Below are 19,545 nucleotides of genomic sequence, written 5' to 3' on the forward strand. Positions count from 1 at the left end.
GAAATGGTTTGGGCACATGGAGAGAATGAGTGAGGAAAGATTGACCAAGAGGATATATGTGTCGGAGGTGGAGGGAACGAGGAGAAGAGGGAGACCAAATTGGAGGTGGAAAGATGGAGTGAAAAAGATTTTGTGTGATCAGGGCCTGAACATGCAGGAGGGTGTAAGGAGGGCAAGGAATAGAGTGAATTGGAGCGATGTGGTATACCGGGGTTGACGTGCTGTCAGTGGATTGAATCAAGGCATGTGAAGCGTCTGGGGTAAACCATGGAAAGCTGTGTAGGTATGTATATTTGCGTGTGTGGACGTATGTATATACATGTGTATGGGGGTGGGTTGGGCCATTTCATTTCGTCTGTTTCCTTGCGCTACCTCGCAAACGCGGGAGACAGCGACAAAGCAAAAAAAAAAAAAAAAGAAAAATGTATATATATCCTCTTTGTCAATCTTTCCTTACTCATTCTCTCCATATGTCCAAGCCATTTCAACACACCCTCTTCTGCTCTCTCAGCCACACTCTTTTTATTGTCACACATCTATCGTGCCCTTTCATTAATGGGATGGCTCTGATTAGGGCTTCAGTTGGCTATACCATCTCAGCGAACAAGAAGAAAAATTGTCACGTGGCATTCATGGGGTTATACTTTGTTGGATAGGAAGTTAGTTGATTGGATGTAAATAAAGAGTTGTGATTAATGGTCAAGCCTCAGAATGGTTGACATAACTTGTAGAACGTCACAAGGATCAGTCTTAGGACCAGTTCTCTTTTTCACTTTTATTACTTGTATTAATTAATGTGCTGCATTACAATATATCAAAATTTGCTGATGATACAAAGCTGAAAAATATATCTACAAGTGATTTTAAACATCCACTGATTCAAACTGACATGACAAACTGTTAGACTGGGCTCATAGGTGACAAATGAGTTGTAATATCCATAAAATCATTGCTTTTATGAGCCACTGTATGAATTCTGTTGAATGCAGAAGGTAAATGAAGGAAAAGACTTGGGTGTAATGATCTCTGGTGGCCTCAAACCAAGTAAACAGTACACAGAAGCATTGAAAAGGGCTACCAAAATTCTTTGATTCATAGGTAAGGCCTTCAAATTTCAGTCCAGGGAAATCATTCTTACTCTGCATTTCATTGGTTCTTCTCCATCCTGAATATTGGGTCCAGTTTTGGTCTCCTTACATAGAATTAACAATTGGCATAGAATGGAAAGAGTGCAATTTCAAGCTGCCAAGATAATTATCATGCTAAGAAACAAATCCTACGAGGTTAGATTAAATTACTTGAATCTGTTTAGCTTAAAGAAGGAGAAGTCTAATGTAAATATTCATAATTGTTAAAGGCTTAGATGATATTAATCTGTCAAGTCACTTAAAACTTGTTTGTCTGATTTCACTTGTATTAATAGATGCAAACAATTGGGCATATGTCAACATATGGAATGATGTGCCAATTAGAGTAGTTGAAAGCAGAAGTATGGTTAAGTTTAAGTATTGACTTGATAAATGATGTGCTTGAAGTCTATGACTTATACTATTTGTGCCTCCTTATTCGCATTGAAAATTTGCAGGTTATTTCCTTTGAATTTATCTGTACACTTTCTAACTTTTACTATACTAAGCTGTTGTAAGTTTCCAATATCTTCCACTATCACAAACTGTCTTGAAAGGACCCATAGATCTGTTCCTGTTTGAATTCCTCTTTGTTCCTTTGTATCTCTATTGTATACTTATTGGAAGTTGTCAAACATGCCATTCATACCCCCTCTGCCCTCTAACTTATCATTTGACCAGGCCAATACAGAGGTAATGATATAAATTTTTGTACAGTTTGTGTTACTTTTGAATGCCAATGTATCATTATGTAAAGGAAAATGTTTGATTTTTTCAGATTGTTATGCGATATCCAGACCATGCATCTCACTTAAAGGTTAAATGTGATGCAGCACATGTATTGTACATACTTATATTTCTTATATACATGATCAACAGCTTCAAGGTTATTGTCTTTTAGATAAAATATTTGATGTAACATTATTTTTTGTTCTACAGAAAGGGGAATACCGCTTCTTATCAGATATGCTGGATGATTTCAATCTGATGTTTGACAATGCTCAGCAATACAATCGTCCAGACTCAAGGATATACCGTGATGCTGTGAAGCTCCAGAAATATGTTCAGATCAAAGCTGAAGAGATAGCAGCAGTGGATGAAGAGGTGAGAATATTGATCTGTTTTTGTTATTGAGGCAATTGTAGACAAGAGGCCAAGTCTGGTTGTGCTTGCAGCTTCATTTTTTCTTTGGTAACATCACCTGTATAGAGATGAATAGAAATAAGATTAGACTAAGGAGTAACTTCTTTCATACTTAATTGCCATTTTCTTTGTTAGTGAGGTAGCTTCAGGAACAGATGAAGAAAGGTCACGTCTATTCACATCTATTTTCTAGCTGTCATGTGTAATGCACTGAAACCACTGCTCCCTGTCCTCAACCAGGCCCCACAGAACTTTCCGTGGTTTATGCTTGCCAATTAACATGCCTTGGTTCAATCCATTCACGGAAGTATACCACAGTATACCACATCACTTCAAGTCACTTTATCCCGTGCATGGCTTTAATCCTCCTGCATGTTCAGGCCCCAGTCATTCAAAATCCGTTTCACTCTGTCCTTCCATTTCCAATTTGGCCTCATTCTCATTGTTCCCCTAACCCCTGACACATATATCATCTTTGCCAACCTTTCCGCACCCATTCTTTCATATGTTCAAACCATTTTTGCACACCCTCTTCTGCTCTTTCAACCACACCCTTGTATTGCCACACTTCTCTCATACCCTTTCATTACTTACTCGATCAAACCACCTCACTCCACATATTGTCCTCCAACACTTCATTTCCAACACATCCAACATCCACCCTCTTATGCACAGCCTCATCTATAGCCCATGCCTCTCATCCTTACAATATTCCTGGTATTGCTATTTCTTCAGACATACCCATTTTTTTGTCCCTCAGATATCATTCTCTCATTCCACACATTCTTTAGCACTCCCAGAAACTTTGCTCCCTCCACCACCCTATGACTCATTTCGGCTTCCATGGTTTCATTTGCTGTCATATTCACTCCCAGATATCTAAAACATTCCACTTCCACCAACTTTTCTCCATTCAAATTCACATCCCAACTAACTTGTCCCTCGATCATGTTGAACCTAATAACCATGCTCTTATTCACATTCACCCTGAACTTCCTACTCCCACACATTTTTCCATATTTAGTCACCCACTTATGCAGTATCTCATTTGAATCTGCCACCAGTGTTGTATCATCAGCAAACAACACCTGATTCACTTTCAAGGCCCTCCTGTCCCCCACAGACTGCATACTCGCCCCTATCTCCAAGACTCTTGCAATTAGCCCCTCCACCCTATCCATAAACAGATTGAACAACGATGGTGACATCATACATCCCTGCCGCAAACCATCCTTCACTTCGAAGTATTCACTCTCCTCGCTTGCTACTTGAACACAAGCCTTACACCCTTTATGAAAAATTCTCATTGCTTTCAGCAGCTTACCCCCCCCACACCATATACTCTTTAGACCTTCCACACAGGATCTCTGTCTACCTTAACATATGCATTTTCCAGATCCATACGTGCCTTATGCAAATTCATCAGTTTCTGAGTATTTCTCACACACATTCAGTAAAGTAAGCACCTGATCCACATCCTCTACCACCTCTGAAACCATACTGCTCCTTCCCATTCTGATGCTCTGTACATGCCTTCACCCTCTCAGTCAGTATCCTCCCATACAACTTGCCAGTTATATTCAACAAACTTATGTCTTTGTAGTTTGAATACTCACCATTATTCCCTTGTCCTTATACAACAGAACTATACATGCATTTTGCTAATCCTTAGGCACCTCTTCATGATCCACAAATACATTGAATATCCTTACCAACCACTCAACAACACAGTCACTCCCTTTTTTAATGAATTCAACAGCAGTACCATTCACTCCAGCTGCCTTGCTGCATTTCATCTAATGTAAGGCTTTCACCACCTCTTCTCTTTTTGCCAGACCACTCTCCATGACTCTAACTTCTCATATCACCCCAACCAAAACATTGTACATCTGCCATTCTTATCATCAAATACTCTAAACAATCCTTCAGAATACTCACTCCATCACCATCTGTTAACACTTCCCCTCTTGCCCTCTTCAGTGATGTTCCCATTTATTTATCTTGTCTTTTTCACAATATTCACCTTCCAAAACATCTTATCCTCCCTAAAGCTTACTGATACTCTCTTACCCCAACTTACATTTGCCATCTTTTTCAATCCCAGCACCTTCCTGTTGACTTTGTGCCATTTTTTCTTATACATCATACACATTTCCCAAACGCCTCTCTTTTTTCTTTCAGTAGCAACTTTACTTCTTCATCTTACATTTACATTATGAGGGTGATGAATGAATGGAATGGTCAGTGCAGACAGCATACATAAATTCAAGAAGCTGTATGATGATAGGGAATGATCAAGAGTTGGGGCTTCATGAGTTCAAAAGTCCCTCTCCATATGGTAAAAATAGGTAGCTACATATGATAAAGAAACCTACATTTCTGTCTTACCCAGTGTCACTGTTTCTAAAAATAGATTTTTATTTATTCACAGGATTCTGACAGCTACAGTGATGATGATGATTCTCATTCTCATAGCAGACGCCGGTTGGGTCGTCCTGCAAGGCCGCTGACGTTTAAACGTCGAGCAAAGATCCTCTTTAAAACCTTGATGGACTACATGACAGAAGATGGACGACAACCAATTGTTGCTTTTATTGAAAAACCAGCTAAGAGGGATTACCCAGACTACTATGAGGTATAGCAACTCTGGTCATAGACTGTACCAGAGTTTAAAAAAAAAGAAATATGCTTAACAAGTTGACTCATATTTTGCTAGTTGTAAGGATTTTAATGTCGTCTTTATTGATGGTTTGAATTGATCAAGGCCTATTTACTGATATGCTGTTGAGAATATATTTTTGGACAAATGTGTTTTGAGATATTTTGTTTACAGGATATTAGATGGAATCCTACTCTGTGAAAAGGGTTGTTTAAGGCCATACCAGAAAATGATAATTAATAACTCCGTCTAACTCAGGGAATTACACTTCATCCACTCTGCCCTGCACAGGGATCAAATCCATTGGCTTGGTCTTGATAAGGTTAAATGTCCCTTCATATAGGTTTCCCTCTTTTTATTCCCAATTTGGAGTCAGACTTGGGTTTCATGGACTAAAAATTTAGTTTTGCTATTGCATCTAGGTCTTCCCAGGATGTATAATAACACTGTTAACTTGAATCTTTCTTTCCTTTTCTAGATGGTTATTCCCTTCCCTGTTTAGATGAGGTTACATGAATTGAGAATGTAAAGTGTATTCTCCGTGCTTAGATGTACCTTGTATATTTATGTTTAAGATGAGTTTGTCTGTCTCTCTTTGCAGTGCTAACCTCCATTGTTCTATATGTGGGAATGAATCACGTTCGTAAAGCTATACAGTACATTCATACGTATCCTTATCAGAATGATAAAATATCTTCCTCACCATCTTATTCAAAATGCAAATATGACATTATATGAGAATTGTGTCCATTCCATCTAGCCCTTTTTCCAAAAGAATGCCCACATCAGAATCAAGTGAAATAGATGTGTCCATTGAGTCCTCGGCTGTGGAACAGGAAAGTAAGATAAGGTCTTCCACTCATGTACAAGATGGTTTCATTGCTTAGAATCTTGATGTCATTCAGAAACTACTTCATCATATTTCTCCATAATTTGTATGGTGAGGTGAAAAAGGATTGGGAATACCATCCTGACTCAGGAGCTTTAAAGTGATGCCTGAAACTATCTTATACCCTCCATGTTAGGTTTTCTGGTCGTGCCTTTTGTCTTCAGGGCTAGTTCTAGGATCTTTTCCCTTCAGATGCTGTACATCTACTCAGATCTCACTTGTTTTCTTGGCATAAGTTTGTTTTGCTATCTCTGGTCTGCAGAATCTTTTTAAATTTAATCATGAACTCATGGCCCCTAGTCTCTGGCATCATTCGGTACTAAGAATTTCCAGGTTCCCACCTAACTCTACAGCTTAGACAGTTGTGGTAATGGCTTCCTAAATTTTTCTGTATCTAATAGACCTGCCTCTTTTTATGTTCTTTATACAAGCATTCATGGTCTCTCTAGTAACCTTTCTTCTGCTGAACACTATCTGTTCAAAACATCTAGTATCTTACTTCTCTCTTTGACCCAATTATCGAATGACGTCCTCAGTCTCCACTCTGATTCCAATTCAAGGGTGGTATCTGTGCTTATTCCAACATCAGCACATCTGTGGCATTCCTTGAGGACTTTGGGTCCCCAAACTTTGATGTTATCTGGCTCAACGTCTTTCTCCCAACTACTACTGTTTTCCTGTGTTTCACCTAGTGCTCCCCTCATATTGCAAATTTTATATTTTTCTTTAACCATCAACTCCTGCCATGAAGCTTTAACATCCTCTCACCAGCAAGCTGAGATCCTCTACCTAGGAGATTTCAACACTCACTAGAGGATATTGTTGAACTCCTCTATGTGGATGGGGGAGAGGGGGGGGTTTAAACCTTCACATTCTCCTTTTTCAATAACGTAAAGCAAATTGTCACCCACCCAACCCATATTCTGGACCGCTGTGACCAATCTCCTGATACTCTGGAACTGTTTTTTTCCTCAAATCCTTTGTGCTGTAGTTAAACAGCCTTGCCTCCATTTGGTTCATCTGACTACACTCTTATCCCTGGGGATAGGGGATTAAGAGTACTTCCCACGTATTCCCTGCGTGTCGTAGAAGGCGACTAAAAGGGGAGGGAGCGGGGGGCTGGAAATCCTCCCCTCTCGGTTTTTTTTTAATTTTCCAAAAGAAGGAACAGAGAATTGGGCCAGGTGAGGGTATTCCCTCAAAGGCCCAGTCCTCTGTTCTTAACGCTACCTCGCTAATGCGGGAAATGGCGTATAGTTTGAAAGAAAGAAAAAAAGACTACACTCTTGTAGATGTATTTCTTTTGACTGCACCTTCCCTCCAGCGGCCCCTTCAAAAAGTATATGTTGGCACCTCAGTAAAGCTGACTGGTCTAACTTATGAAAATTCAGTTCTGACTACAGGAATGGAAGCATATCCTCTCTTCCTCCAAGACTACCACTTCTTCCATTCCATGGTTCAACCATTCCTTTTCTGAGACCATTCAGGTAAGGGATCAGGTATATCAGATTCGGAAAACTCTCCTACCTCTTGACTTCCATTCAGCATTTATCATTGCCTGTAATCATTGCAAGTATAGTATTCAAGAGATAAAGTGTTCCTTAATTGAAAGGAAGTGCATTAACCTCTCTTCTTTATCCACTGTTGGGCCTGTCTGGTCATTACCTAAACGTTACTATAGCTATTTTCCCTAAGAAAAAGCCGTTCCCTATGGTTTTTATTTCTCCACTAACTCTGCCTTGGATGACTCTAACATTTCCTCTTCCCCTGATGCTCCTTTTACTAATCTTATACCACTCCCTGTGATCTCTTTTCAAGCTGACCAAAAGGCATGTTTCCTCTTGAGCACAAGGAAGGCTTATGGACTTGATGGCATCCAACCCTGTGTACTGAAAGAATATACCTCCAAACTTGCACCCATTCTTGCTTGTTTGTCCTGCTTCTTTTTGAAAAGCAGAACTTTTTCTTTTTCTTGAAAGCATGCATAAATGCATCCCATCCCTAAGAAGGGTGAGTATTCTAACCCCTTTGACTATCTCTCTTGTTGCTTTGGCTTCAACATTTCCAAAATCTTTGAATCCTTCCTCAACCCCTATATCCTGAGACTTATTGGATCTCATAGTCTTCTTTTTGATCTCAAGTATGGCTCCTGCAAGGCAAGAGCCACAAATGATAACCTTTCCTATCTTGCTAATAGCTGGTTATCATCTCTGAAAGATTTTTTGAACCCTGTGTAGCTGCCTCTGATATATGCAAAGCTTTTGATAGGGTGCTGTATTAAGGTCTCATCTCTTAAGCTCCTCTCTTTTGACTTTTGACTTTGCTCCCTCATATCTAGCTTCCTCTTTGGCTGATCAGTTTCTGTAGTTGTTGATGGATCTTCCTCTTCCCATTTCTCCATCAGTGGTAATGCTCCTCATGGTTCTGTCCCATCTCCTACACATTTTCCTCTTTTTCTCAAGGATTTCGTTTTATCTATAGATAACCAAATGGATTGATGAGGTAATAGCAACACTGTATTTTTCCACATCCTTCATCTCTACTCCTTCTGCTTGATCAACATTCCATCTCAACACAACTTCCTTGGTAAACTCAAGCTTGGATAGGATATCTCTGGTTAAATTTAATGCCTATAAGACCCAGTTTCTGACCATCTCTATATCAAAGATTCCTCACAACTTTCTTCTCTGCTCTGATAGATGTGTAACTCCACCTCTTGACTCGATGAATATACTTGGTATTATTATAACATCCACAATATCTTGGAAACCTTAAATTACAGAAGTAGCTAAGGCTTCCTTTAAGAAACTGGGAGTCCTGTTTAGATGTCAAAATTTCTTTTCTTCTCAAACAATTGCTCCATTTGCACAAAGAATTGATATGTCTTTGGGTGGTTCTAGCTCTGCATCCTTACTTGACAGATTTAAGTTGAAAGCTTATCAACTTTTTCAAGGTAACCTCAAAACTTGACCCACTTGCCCATGCTGTATTGTTTGTTCACTTTCCCTTATTTTTTAAGTATTGCTTTGGTTTTTGCTTGAGCTAGGTCTTATGTTCCTCCACCATTACTTAGACCACATAATACTGGACAAGCTATTATGTCACATGATTATGGTGTGGCTGTTGACCATTTAAGGGTGGGCCATCTTGATGATTGTTTCTTTCCCTACACCTTGAAGCTTTGGAACTCTCTACCCTCTCATGTTTTAACCAATACCTATGATTTAGCACTTTTTAAAAGACAGGTTTTTCACTCTCCAAAATTTTTATATACTTATCTCTTCTTTTTCTCTTTCATTAACCGTTTTTTATTAGTTATGGCCCAGCCTTGATGTCGACTTTTGCCCATGACTGAGGCCTAAAAAAAGTGGGATGGGGGTGGACATACATAAGTGTACATTGTTGACAAGTAAAGATAGTAATAGGGCATTATTGAATTATGTACCAATTGATAAGTGTTTGACTTTTGGATTTGCATGTGTTAATAGGAGCAGTTGGGGGGATTTCTGATCATTGCCTGGTATAGGCAAAGGTGAAGATTTGCAAGGGTTTTTAGAGAAGAGGAAACTTTGTGAATAAGGAGAAAGATGTGAAAGTGAGTGAGTTTGGAAAAGATACCTGTGTGAAGTGATATCTGGGGAGATTGGGTGTACAGTGGCAAAAGGTAAGAAAAAAGATAAGAGTAATGAAGCAAGGGGATTGGGTGAGGAGAGGGAGATATTTTGGGGCACAGTGCTGGCATGTACAAAGAAGTGTGTGGCATGCAAAAGTTAGGAGGTTGGCAGATGAGAAAGGTTAGTGATTGGTGGGATGATGAAGTAAAGTTGTTAGTGAAAGAGAAAAGAGAGCGTATGGGCAGTACTTTTAGGGAAGGAGTGCAAGTAATGGGGGGGTACAAGAGAAAACTGCAGGAGGTCGAAAAGAAGAAGCAGGGGTTGAAAAGGAGAGCAAATGAGAGTTGGGAAGGGCAGTTATCAGTAAACTAGAGGGGGATTAAGATGATGTTTTGGAAGGAGGTTAATAGTGTGTGAGAAACAGAAGAACAAATGAGATCATCAGTTAAAGGGTCAAATGGGGAAGTGGTAATTGGTAGTGACAGGTGAGGAGGGGATGGAGTAAGTATTTTGAAGGATTCTTGATTGTGTTTGGTGATAGGATGGCAGATGTAGGGTGTTTGGGTCAGGAAGGTGTACAAAGTGAGAGAGTCAAGGAGAGTGGTTTTGTGAAGAAAGAAGAGTTAGTGAAAGCATTGAATAAGATAGAATGTGGCAAGACAGCTGGAGTGAAATGTATTGTTGTTAGACTTAAGAAAGGGAATGACTCTATTGTTGAGTGGTTAGTTAGGATTTTTATTGTATGTATGGATCATGGTGATGTGCCAGGGATTCGTAGAAAGCATGTATGGTGACATTGTTTAAATGCATGGAGGACAAAGGTGACTGATTGCCCCTGGTACTTTATATTGGAGAATGGTGACAGAGGTGAAGACATGAACAGAGCATCAGACTGGGAAAGAACAGTGTAGTTTCAGGAATGGTAGAGAATTCATGGATTAGGTGTTTACTGTGAAGAATGTGTGTGAGAAATACTTTGGTGAAAGAAAAGGATTTGTAAATGGCATTTATGGATCTTGAAGAAAAATATAATAATGTTGACAGAGATGCCTTGTAGAAGGTCTTGCAAATATATAGTGTTGGAGAAGAGCTACAAGTAGTAGTGAGATGTTTTTTTCAAGACTGTATGGTGTGGATGCAAGTAGGAAGAGAGTAGAGGAGGGAAGGTTGCCTTGTGGCAAGGATGTGTGATGTCACTAAGGTTGTTTACTTTGCTCATGGATGGGGTGGTAAGAGAAGTAAATGCAAGGATCATAGAGAGAGAGGTGGATATGCAGTCTGTAAGGGGTGAGGTGAGCTTGGGAAATGAGTCAGTTATATTTTGCTGATAACACAGTACTGTTGGCTGATTTATGAAAAACTGCAGTTGTTGTTTGAGTTTGGGAGAATATGGAAAAGAAGGAAGTTGAAAGTAAATGTGATGAAAAGCAAGTTTATTAGATTTAGCAGGGCAGAAATACATATTAGCAGGATTTTGTGTTAAGATGGAGGAAGTTTGGAGGAAGGTTTAGATAACTAGGAGTGAACATAGCAGCAAGTGAAACCCTGAAAGCAGAAGTAAGTCACTGGGTGGATGAGGGGCAAAGGTTCTGGGAGCATTGAGGTATGTGTTGAATGAGAGGTTTTATCCCGAAGAGCGAAAATGGGCATGTTTGATGGTATAGTAGACTCAATGATATTATATAGATGAAAGCCACTTATAGATGAGAATGTGTGGAACAGGTTAGAAGTGTTGGACATGAAATGTTTGAGAACAGTATGTGATGTGAGGTGGTTTGATTTAGTAATTGTTAAAGGCCAAGAGAGAGTTATGGTAATAAGAAGATTGTGGTTGGTAGTGCAGAAGAGGGTGTGCTGAAGAGGTTTGGACATGTGGAGAGAATGAGTAAGGAGAAATTGATAGAAGGTATACTATGTCAGAAGTGTTGCTGTGGGCCCCTGCACATGTATCCATTTCCTTCCATCCATACCAGTGCATGTAACAACTGCTGGCTCACATTTTCCCATATTCATCAGTTAATCAGAATCCTCTTTCCACCTTCCTTTCACTTCCTCCTATTGATTCAGCAACTCCCCTTCCCTACTTCTCACATTTACATTTTCACTCTTACATCCACCTCTTACCTTTTTAGCTTCCATCCAGTACTATTTCTTATTTTTCCTAAACTTTTCTCTCAGCTTTCTCCCAAAATCTTCATTTACGCTGTCTTTGCTTTCCTCTGTCAGCTTCATAACATTCTGCTTACACATCATATGTTTTCCCCTCCTCCTTAGCTGAACTTCCACTGGTTCATTCCTTTCTTGCAGTCTACTCTATGTTTTCTTCTCTTCCACAGCATTTCTAATCTCATCCACCCACAAATGTTTTTCCCCTTGTTATCCCATATCTAACAACATTGTATCCAAGTACTAGTTCTACAACCTTTAACAGTCTTTCTGTAAAATTTTAATTACCTTATATACACATGACTGCATACATTTACTGAACTGCATCTAAACTTTCTCTCACCTTCTTTGATAGTTATCCTTTCAGTCTTTCTAATTCATCTCCTTACTTGCCAGTGCTTTTATCTCTCACTCTTTCCTCACACCATACCTCCACTTTTCCTTGACCATTACCTCCACAGGATCTGCAAAATGGTCAGAATCTCCAAAGAATCCTCTCACAACTTGAGCATTCAACACAGCCTTTCTTAATCTTTCATCCTGCCACATGATCAATCAAACCCTTTTGTGCTTCTGTTACATCTTCCATCATTTCTCATCAGAATATATCTGTGGATCATCTTGTTTTGAAAAATGGTGTTTTGTGGGGAATAAACCCTTCCCGCCACATATCCATAGGATAACTTCCATTCTCATTTACTCTAAGCTCTTCACATTTGTCTACTGTCTCACCAGTTTCATCACATTCCATCTCTGCATTCATATCACCCATTACAACCTCCGTCTCTCCTTCTCAAAACCATATATAGTCATTCAGTTTTGTCCATAAACACTTCATTTCATTCTTACCTCGTACAATCGTCATATTCACAGCCTCACGTACACATGCCCATGCATAATTCATGATTCCAGTCCTTCCTTCCTCTTACAGCGTTCTTGATCTATACCATCCATGCTCTGTAATACTCTCCCATGCTCTTGGTGATAGTACAATTGCACATGCTTCTTTCCCTCTTCCCTGTTAATTTTCATATATTCCCATCCAAAATGCTCCTCTTTCCATGCCCTCCCACAATTTGAATTCATTTGTATTTTCACTCCATACATCCTGCCTAAGGATATGGATTTCCCCAATCCCCAGCACATTCAAACTATGACTTAAAATCCTCACTAACTTTGCTCCTTTTAATCTTATTAGTCATGCCATAAACATTTGGAGCCATCACCTTCAATTACTCATCCCTTTTGCTCCTTGGCATAACTGGTGGACTCCAGTGCTGCTTCCTAGCCACTGGCAGAGTACATCTTCAGTGCAGTGTTTTCCAGAGGCAGTAGGGTTCTCAGATTGCCCAAGAAGCTAAAACTTCAGTACACCTCAAGTGTTTGTGTGTTTTAAAACTTTCTCTGGTGGAATTGGGCAATGTCTCCTCTTTCCTTTCCACCCCAAAGAGAGTACTAACAAGGTCACCATGAGAAGGCAGGGTGAGACTTTGATACTCCAGAAATCTAGAATATCCTCTTAATTTGGTGCACTGCCAAATTCTGTTCTTACCTCCATGGATTCATGATATATTATCTTTTACTAGTTCTTAATCTTCACATTGTACTATCTGTGGTTCCAAGTCCTGGTGATATATTATCTCTCTCTAGTCCCAATTCTTCATGATATATTATCTCTTTAGTTCCATATCTTCATAATGAATTATCTTTATCTTTAGTTTCGAGTCTTCATGATGTATTATCCATCTAGTTTCAATTCTTCATGATGTATTATCTCTCTATAGTTCCAAGTCTTTATTATTTATTATCTCTAGTTCCAAGTTTTCATTGTGTATTATTGGTCTACTTCCAAGTCTTCATGATGTATCATCTCTTTATTTCTAAATTTTCATGATGTATTATCTCTGTTTCCAAGTCTTCTTAGTGTATTGTCTTTCCCTAGTTCCAAGTCTTCATGATGTGTTTTCTCTCTTTAGTTCCATATTTTCCTGATGCATTACATCATTCATTCGAGTTCTTCAGGATGTATTATAGCTTCTTAGTTCAAAGATATTATGATGTATTATCTCCCTCTAGTTCCAAGTCTTCTTGGTGTATTGTCTCTTTAGTTCCATTTCTTAATGATGTATTATCTCTCCTTAGCTCCAAGTTTTCATAATGTGTTATCTCTCACTAGTTTCAAGTCTTCATGGAGTATTGTCTCTCTCTAGTTCCAAACCTTCATGATGTATAATCTCCCCTTAGTTCCAAGTTTTTGTGGTGTACTATCTCTCTCTAGTTCCGAGTTTGCAAGGTGTACTGTCTCTCTCTAGTTCCAGGTCTTCATGTGTCATCTCTCTCTAGTTCCAAGTCTTCATGATGCATTATCTCTCTCAAGTTTGAAGTCCTCATGATGTGTTATCTCTCTGTAGTTCAAAGTTTTCATGATGTAGTATCTCTCTCTAGTTTCAAGTCTTCATGATGCATTATCTCCCTCAAGTTTCAAGTCTTCATGATGTGTTGTCTTTCTCTAGTTCAAAGTCTTCATGATGTAGTATCTCTCTCTAGTTTCAAGTCTTCTTGATGTATTATCTCTCTTAAGTTCCAAGTCTGCATGATGTATTCTCTCTCTCTAGTTTCAAGTCTTCATGATGTATTATCTCTGTAGTTCAAAGTCTTCATGATGTAGTATCTCTCTCTAGTTTCAAGTCTTCTTGATGTATTATCTCTCTTAAGTTCCAAGTCTGCATGATGTATTATCTCTCTCTAGTTTCAAGTCTTCATGATGTATTATCTCTGTAGTTCAAAGTCTTCATGATGTAGTATCTCTCTCTAGTTTCAAGTCTTCATGATGTATTATCTCTTGAATTCCAAGTGTGCATGATGTATTATCTCTCTCTAGTTTCAAGTCTTCATGATGTATTATCTCTCTCAAGTTCCACATCTGCATAATGTATTCTCTCTCTCTAGTTTCAAGTCTTCTTGATGTACTATCTCTCTTTAGTTTCAAGTCTTCATGATGTATTATCTCTCTTTAGTTTCAAGTCTTCATGATTTATTATCTCTGAAGTTTCAAGTCTTTGTATTATCTCTCTCAAGTTTCAGGTCTTCATGATGTATTATCTATCTTTAGTTTCAAGTCTTCATGATGTACTATCTCTCTCAAGTTTCAGGTCTTCATGATGTATTATCTCTCTTTAGTTTTAAGTTTTCATAATGTATTATTTCTCTCTAGTTTCAGGTCTTCATGATGTATTATCTCTCTTTAGTTTCAAGTCTGCATGATGTATTATCTCTCTCAAGTTTCAAGTCTTCATGATGTATTATCTGTTTTTAGTTTCAAGTCTTCATGATGTATTATCTGTCTTTTGTTTCAAGTCTTCATGATGTGGTATCTCTGTTAAGTTCCAAATCTTCATTATGTATTATCTTTCTTAAGTTTCAAGTCTTTTTTTGTAGATCTCTCTCAAGATTCAAGTCTTCATGATGCATTATCTCAAGTTTCACGCTTTCATGATGCAGTATCTCTCTCTAGTTTCAAGTCTTCATGATGTATTATCTCTCCCAAGTTCCAAGTCTGCATGATGTATTATCTCTTCTTAGTTTCAAGTCTTCATGATGTATTATTTCTCTCTAGTTTCAAGTCTTCATGATATATTATCTCTCAAGTTTCAAGTCTTCATGATGTATTATCTCTCTCAAGTTTCAAGTCTTCATGATGTATTATCTCTCTGTAATTTTAAGTCTTTGTTATGTATCATTTTTCTCTAGTTTCAAGTCTTCATGATATATTATCTGTCTTTAGTTTCAAGTCTTCATGATGTATTATCTCTCGGTAATTTCAAGTCTTCATGATATATTATCTCTTGGTAATTTCAAGTCTTCATGATGTATTATCTGTATCTAATTTCAAGTCTTCCATGTTGTATTATCTCTCTCTAGTTTCAAGTTTTCATTAGGTATTATATTTAACTAGTTTCAAGATTCATGGTGTATTGTCTCTCTGCAGTTCCAAATCTTCAGGTTGTATTATTTCAACTTAATTCCAAGTTTTCATGATATATTAACTCCCTCTAGTTCAGAGTTTGCAAGGTGTACTGTCTCTTTCTAGTTTCAAGTCTTATTGTATAACCTGTCTCTAGTTCCAAGTCTTCATGATATATTAGCTGTCTCTAGTTTCAAGTATTCATGGTGTATTATCTCTCACTAGTTCCAAGTCTTCATTATCTATTATCTCTCTAGCTTCAAGTCTTCATGATGTATTCTCTCTCTCTCTAGTTTCAAGTCTCCTTGATGCATTATCTCTCTAGTTTCAAGTCTTCTTGATGTGTTATCTGTCTCTAGTTTCAAGTCTTTATGATGTATTATCTGTCTTTAGTTTCAAGTCTTCATGATGTATTATCCCTCTCTAGCTTCAAGTTTCACTCTCTAGCTTTAAGTCTTCATGATGTATTCTCTCTCTCTAGTTTCAAGTCTTCTTGATGTATTATCTCTGTCTAGTTTCAAGTCTTTATGATGTATTATCTGTCATGAGTTTCAAGTCTTCATGATGTATAATCTCATATTAGTTTCAAGTCTTCATGATGTATTATCTCTTATTAATTTCAAGTCTTCATGATGTAATATTTGTCTTTAGTTCTAAGTTTTCATGATGTACTTTCTATCTCTGGCTGTAAGTCTTCATGATGCCCTACCTGTCATTCACATCGTCTTAATGCATTACTATATGTCGTTGGCTTCAAGCCTTCTCATATTATTATGTGTCACTGACTTCGAGTCTTCATACATTATTGTATCATTGGCTTCAAGTCTTCATACATTATTTTAAGTCAGTGTCTTCAAGTCTTCTTATATTTTTGTATGTTATTGACTTCAAGGTCTTCCTAAGTTATTATGTAATTGGCTTCAAGTCTTCATACATTATATGTTATTGGCTTCAGGTCTTCTTATGTTATTATATGTCACTTCCGGTCCTCCTACATTATTATATGTCTTAGGCTTCTTACATTATTATACATTGTTGGCTTCAAATATTCGTACATTATTATATGTCATTGGCTCCAAGTCTTCAAGATGTTATATTTCTTGGTGGCCGCAAGTCATCATGATGTGTTACTTAGTCCATCAGATGTGATACCAGAATTAGAAACAATACAGTTAATGTAATGCAAGAATTATTTTTTTGAAAGCATAGCAATCAGTTGCACCATAAAAGTAGTTGTAATTTATTACATTGTTATACTGCTTTATAACTCTGATGATAACCACAAAGTAATCTGTATAGTCATGGATATCATGGTCATGCAATCACACCCAAATCTTCTCACCTTACCAAATGTGGCCAACTCTCTACAGTCTGCAGATTTCTTCTTTTTGGATTGAATATAGAGTTGGAGAAAACCTGAAAGAAGTTTCTACTCCATTTCTTTTTGTATGATTGTAAAAGATTTTTCTGTTGTACAGATAAGGTATTAAAAAGGGGAAAATCTCCACAGTGTTTTTTAGAATTAAGATAAAGAAAATGATGTAGAAGTTAAGGACTGACTAAAGCACAAAAGTGACTTAGATGAAAATGTTGAGATTCTATGGCATTTTAGAATGTATGACGTAGGAATTGTGAAGGAAATTTACAAGAATATGTTAACAGAGAGATCTATTCTATTCTATTTTGCTTTGTCGCTGTCTCCCGCGTTTGTGAGGTAGCGCAAGGAAACAGACAAAAGAAATGGCCCAACCCACCCCCATACACATGTATATACATACACGTCCACACACGCAAATATACATACCTATACATCTCAATGTACACATATATATACACACACAGACACATAAATATATACCCATGCACACAATTCACACTGTCTGCCTTTATTCATTCCCATCGCCACCTCGCCACCTTCAATGTATCTATGGTGATACTTTCAAACTCTCTAAGTAGTTTTTTTTTTTTCCCGCGTTTGCGAGGTAGCGCAAGGAAACAGACGAAAGAAATGGCCCAACCCACCCCCATACACATGTATATACATACGTCCACACACGCAAATATACATACCTACACAGCTTTCCATGGTTTACCCCAGACGCTTCACATGCCTTGATTCAATCCACTGACAGCACGTCAACCCCGGTATACCACATCGCTCCAATTCACTCTATTCCTTGCCCTCCTTTCACCCTCCTGCATGTTCAGGCCCCGATCACACAAAATCTTTTTCACTCCATCTTTCCACCTCCAATTTGGTCTCCCTCTTCTCCTCATTCCCTCCACCTCCGACACATATATCCTCTTGGTCAATCTTTCCTCACTCATTCTCTCCATGTGCCCAAACCATTTCAAAACACCCTCTTCTGCTCTCTCAACCACGCTCTTTTTATTTCCACACATCTCTCTTACCCTTATGTTACTCACTCGATCAAACCACCTCACACCACACATTGTCCTCAAACATCTCATTTCCAGCACATCCATCCTCCTGCGCACAACTCTATCCATAGCCCACGCCTCGCAACCATACAACATTGTTGGAACCACTATTCCTTCAAACATACCCATTTTTGCTTTCCGAGATAATGTTCTCGACTTCCACACATTCTCCAAGGCTCCCAGAATTTTTGCCCCCTCCCCCACCCTATGATCCACTTCCGCTTCCATGGTTCCATCCGCTGCCAGATCCACTCCCAGATATCTAAAACACTTCACTTCCTCCAGTTTTTCTCCATTCAAACTCACCTCCCAGTTGACTTGACCCTCAACCCTACTGTACCTAATAACCTTGCTCTTATTCACATTTACTCTTAACTTTCTTCTTTCACACACTTTACCAAACTCAGTCACCAGCTTCTGCAGTTTCTCACATGAATCAGCCACCAGCGCTGTATCATCAGCGAACAACAACTGACTCACTTCCCAAGCTCTCTCATCCCCAACAGACTTCATACTTGCCCCTCTTTCCAAAACTCTTGCATTCACCTCCCTAACAACCCCATCCATAAACAAATTAAACAACCATGGAGACATCACACACCCCTGCCGCAAACCTACATTCACTGAGAACCAATCACTTTCCTCTCTACCTACACGTACACATGCCTTACATCCTCGATAAAAACTTTTCACTGCTTCTAACAACTTGCCTCCCACACCATATATTCTTAATACCTTCCACAGAGCATCTCTATCAACTCTATCATATGCCTTCTCCAGATCCATAAATGCTACATACAAATCCATTTGCTTTTCTAAGTATTTCTCACATACATTCTTCAAAGCAAACACTTGATCCACACATCCTCTACCACTTCTGAAACCACACTGCTCTTCCTCAATCTGATGCTCTGTACATGCCTTCACCCTCTCAATCAATACCCTCCCATATAATTTACCAGGAATACTCAACAAACTTATACCTCTGTAATTTGAGCACTCACTCTTATCCCCTTTGCCTTTGTACAATGGCACTATGCACGCATTCTGCCAATCCTCAGGCACCTCACCATGAGTCATACATACATTAAATAACCTTACCAACCAGTCAACAATACAGTCACCCCCTTTTTTAATAAATTCCACTGCAATACCATCCAAACCTGCTGCCTTGCCGGCTTTCATCTTCCACAAAGCTTTTACTACCTCTTCTCTGTTTACCAAATCATTTTCCCTAACCCTCACACTTTGCACACCACCTCGACCAAAACACCCTATATCTGCCACTCTATCATCAAACACATTCAACAAACCTTCAAAATACTCACTCCATCTCCTTCTCACATCACCACTACTTGTTATCACCTCCCCATTTGCGCCCTTCACTGAAGTTCCCATTTGCTCCCTTGTCTTACGCACTTTATTTACCTCCTTCCAGAACATCTTTTTATTCTCCCTAAAATTTAATGATACTCTCTCACCCCAACTCTCATTTGCCCTTTTTTTCACCTCTTGCACCTTTCTCTTGACCTCCTGTCTCT

At 38.6% G+C, this 19,545-nt stretch overlaps 1 protein-coding gene across 6 annotated transcripts in view; it reads left to right on the forward strand.

Moving 5' to 3' along the window:
- The window catches only part of polybromo (protein), a 471,093-nt gene that overhangs the window by 112,062 nt on the left and 339,486 nt on the right, over nt 1-19,545 (forward strand). For all 6 annotated transcript variants that reach the window (XM_071691025.1, XM_071691026.1, XM_071691024.1 and 3 more), the window contains exons 10-11: nt 2,067-2,231; nt 4,702-4,905. In XM_071691025.1, the coding sequence (XP_071547126.1) occupies nt 2,067-2,231; nt 4,702-4,905 (369 nt within the window). The remainder of the gene's footprint in view (nt 1-2,066; nt 2,232-4,701; nt 4,906-19,545) is intronic.

The sequence above is a fragment of the Panulirus ornatus genome, chromosome 50, assembly GCF_036320965.1.
Source record: "Panulirus ornatus isolate Po-2019 chromosome 50, ASM3632096v1, whole genome shotgun sequence".
NCBI lineage: Eukaryota > Metazoa > Arthropoda > Malacostraca > Decapoda > Palinuridae > Panulirus > Panulirus ornatus.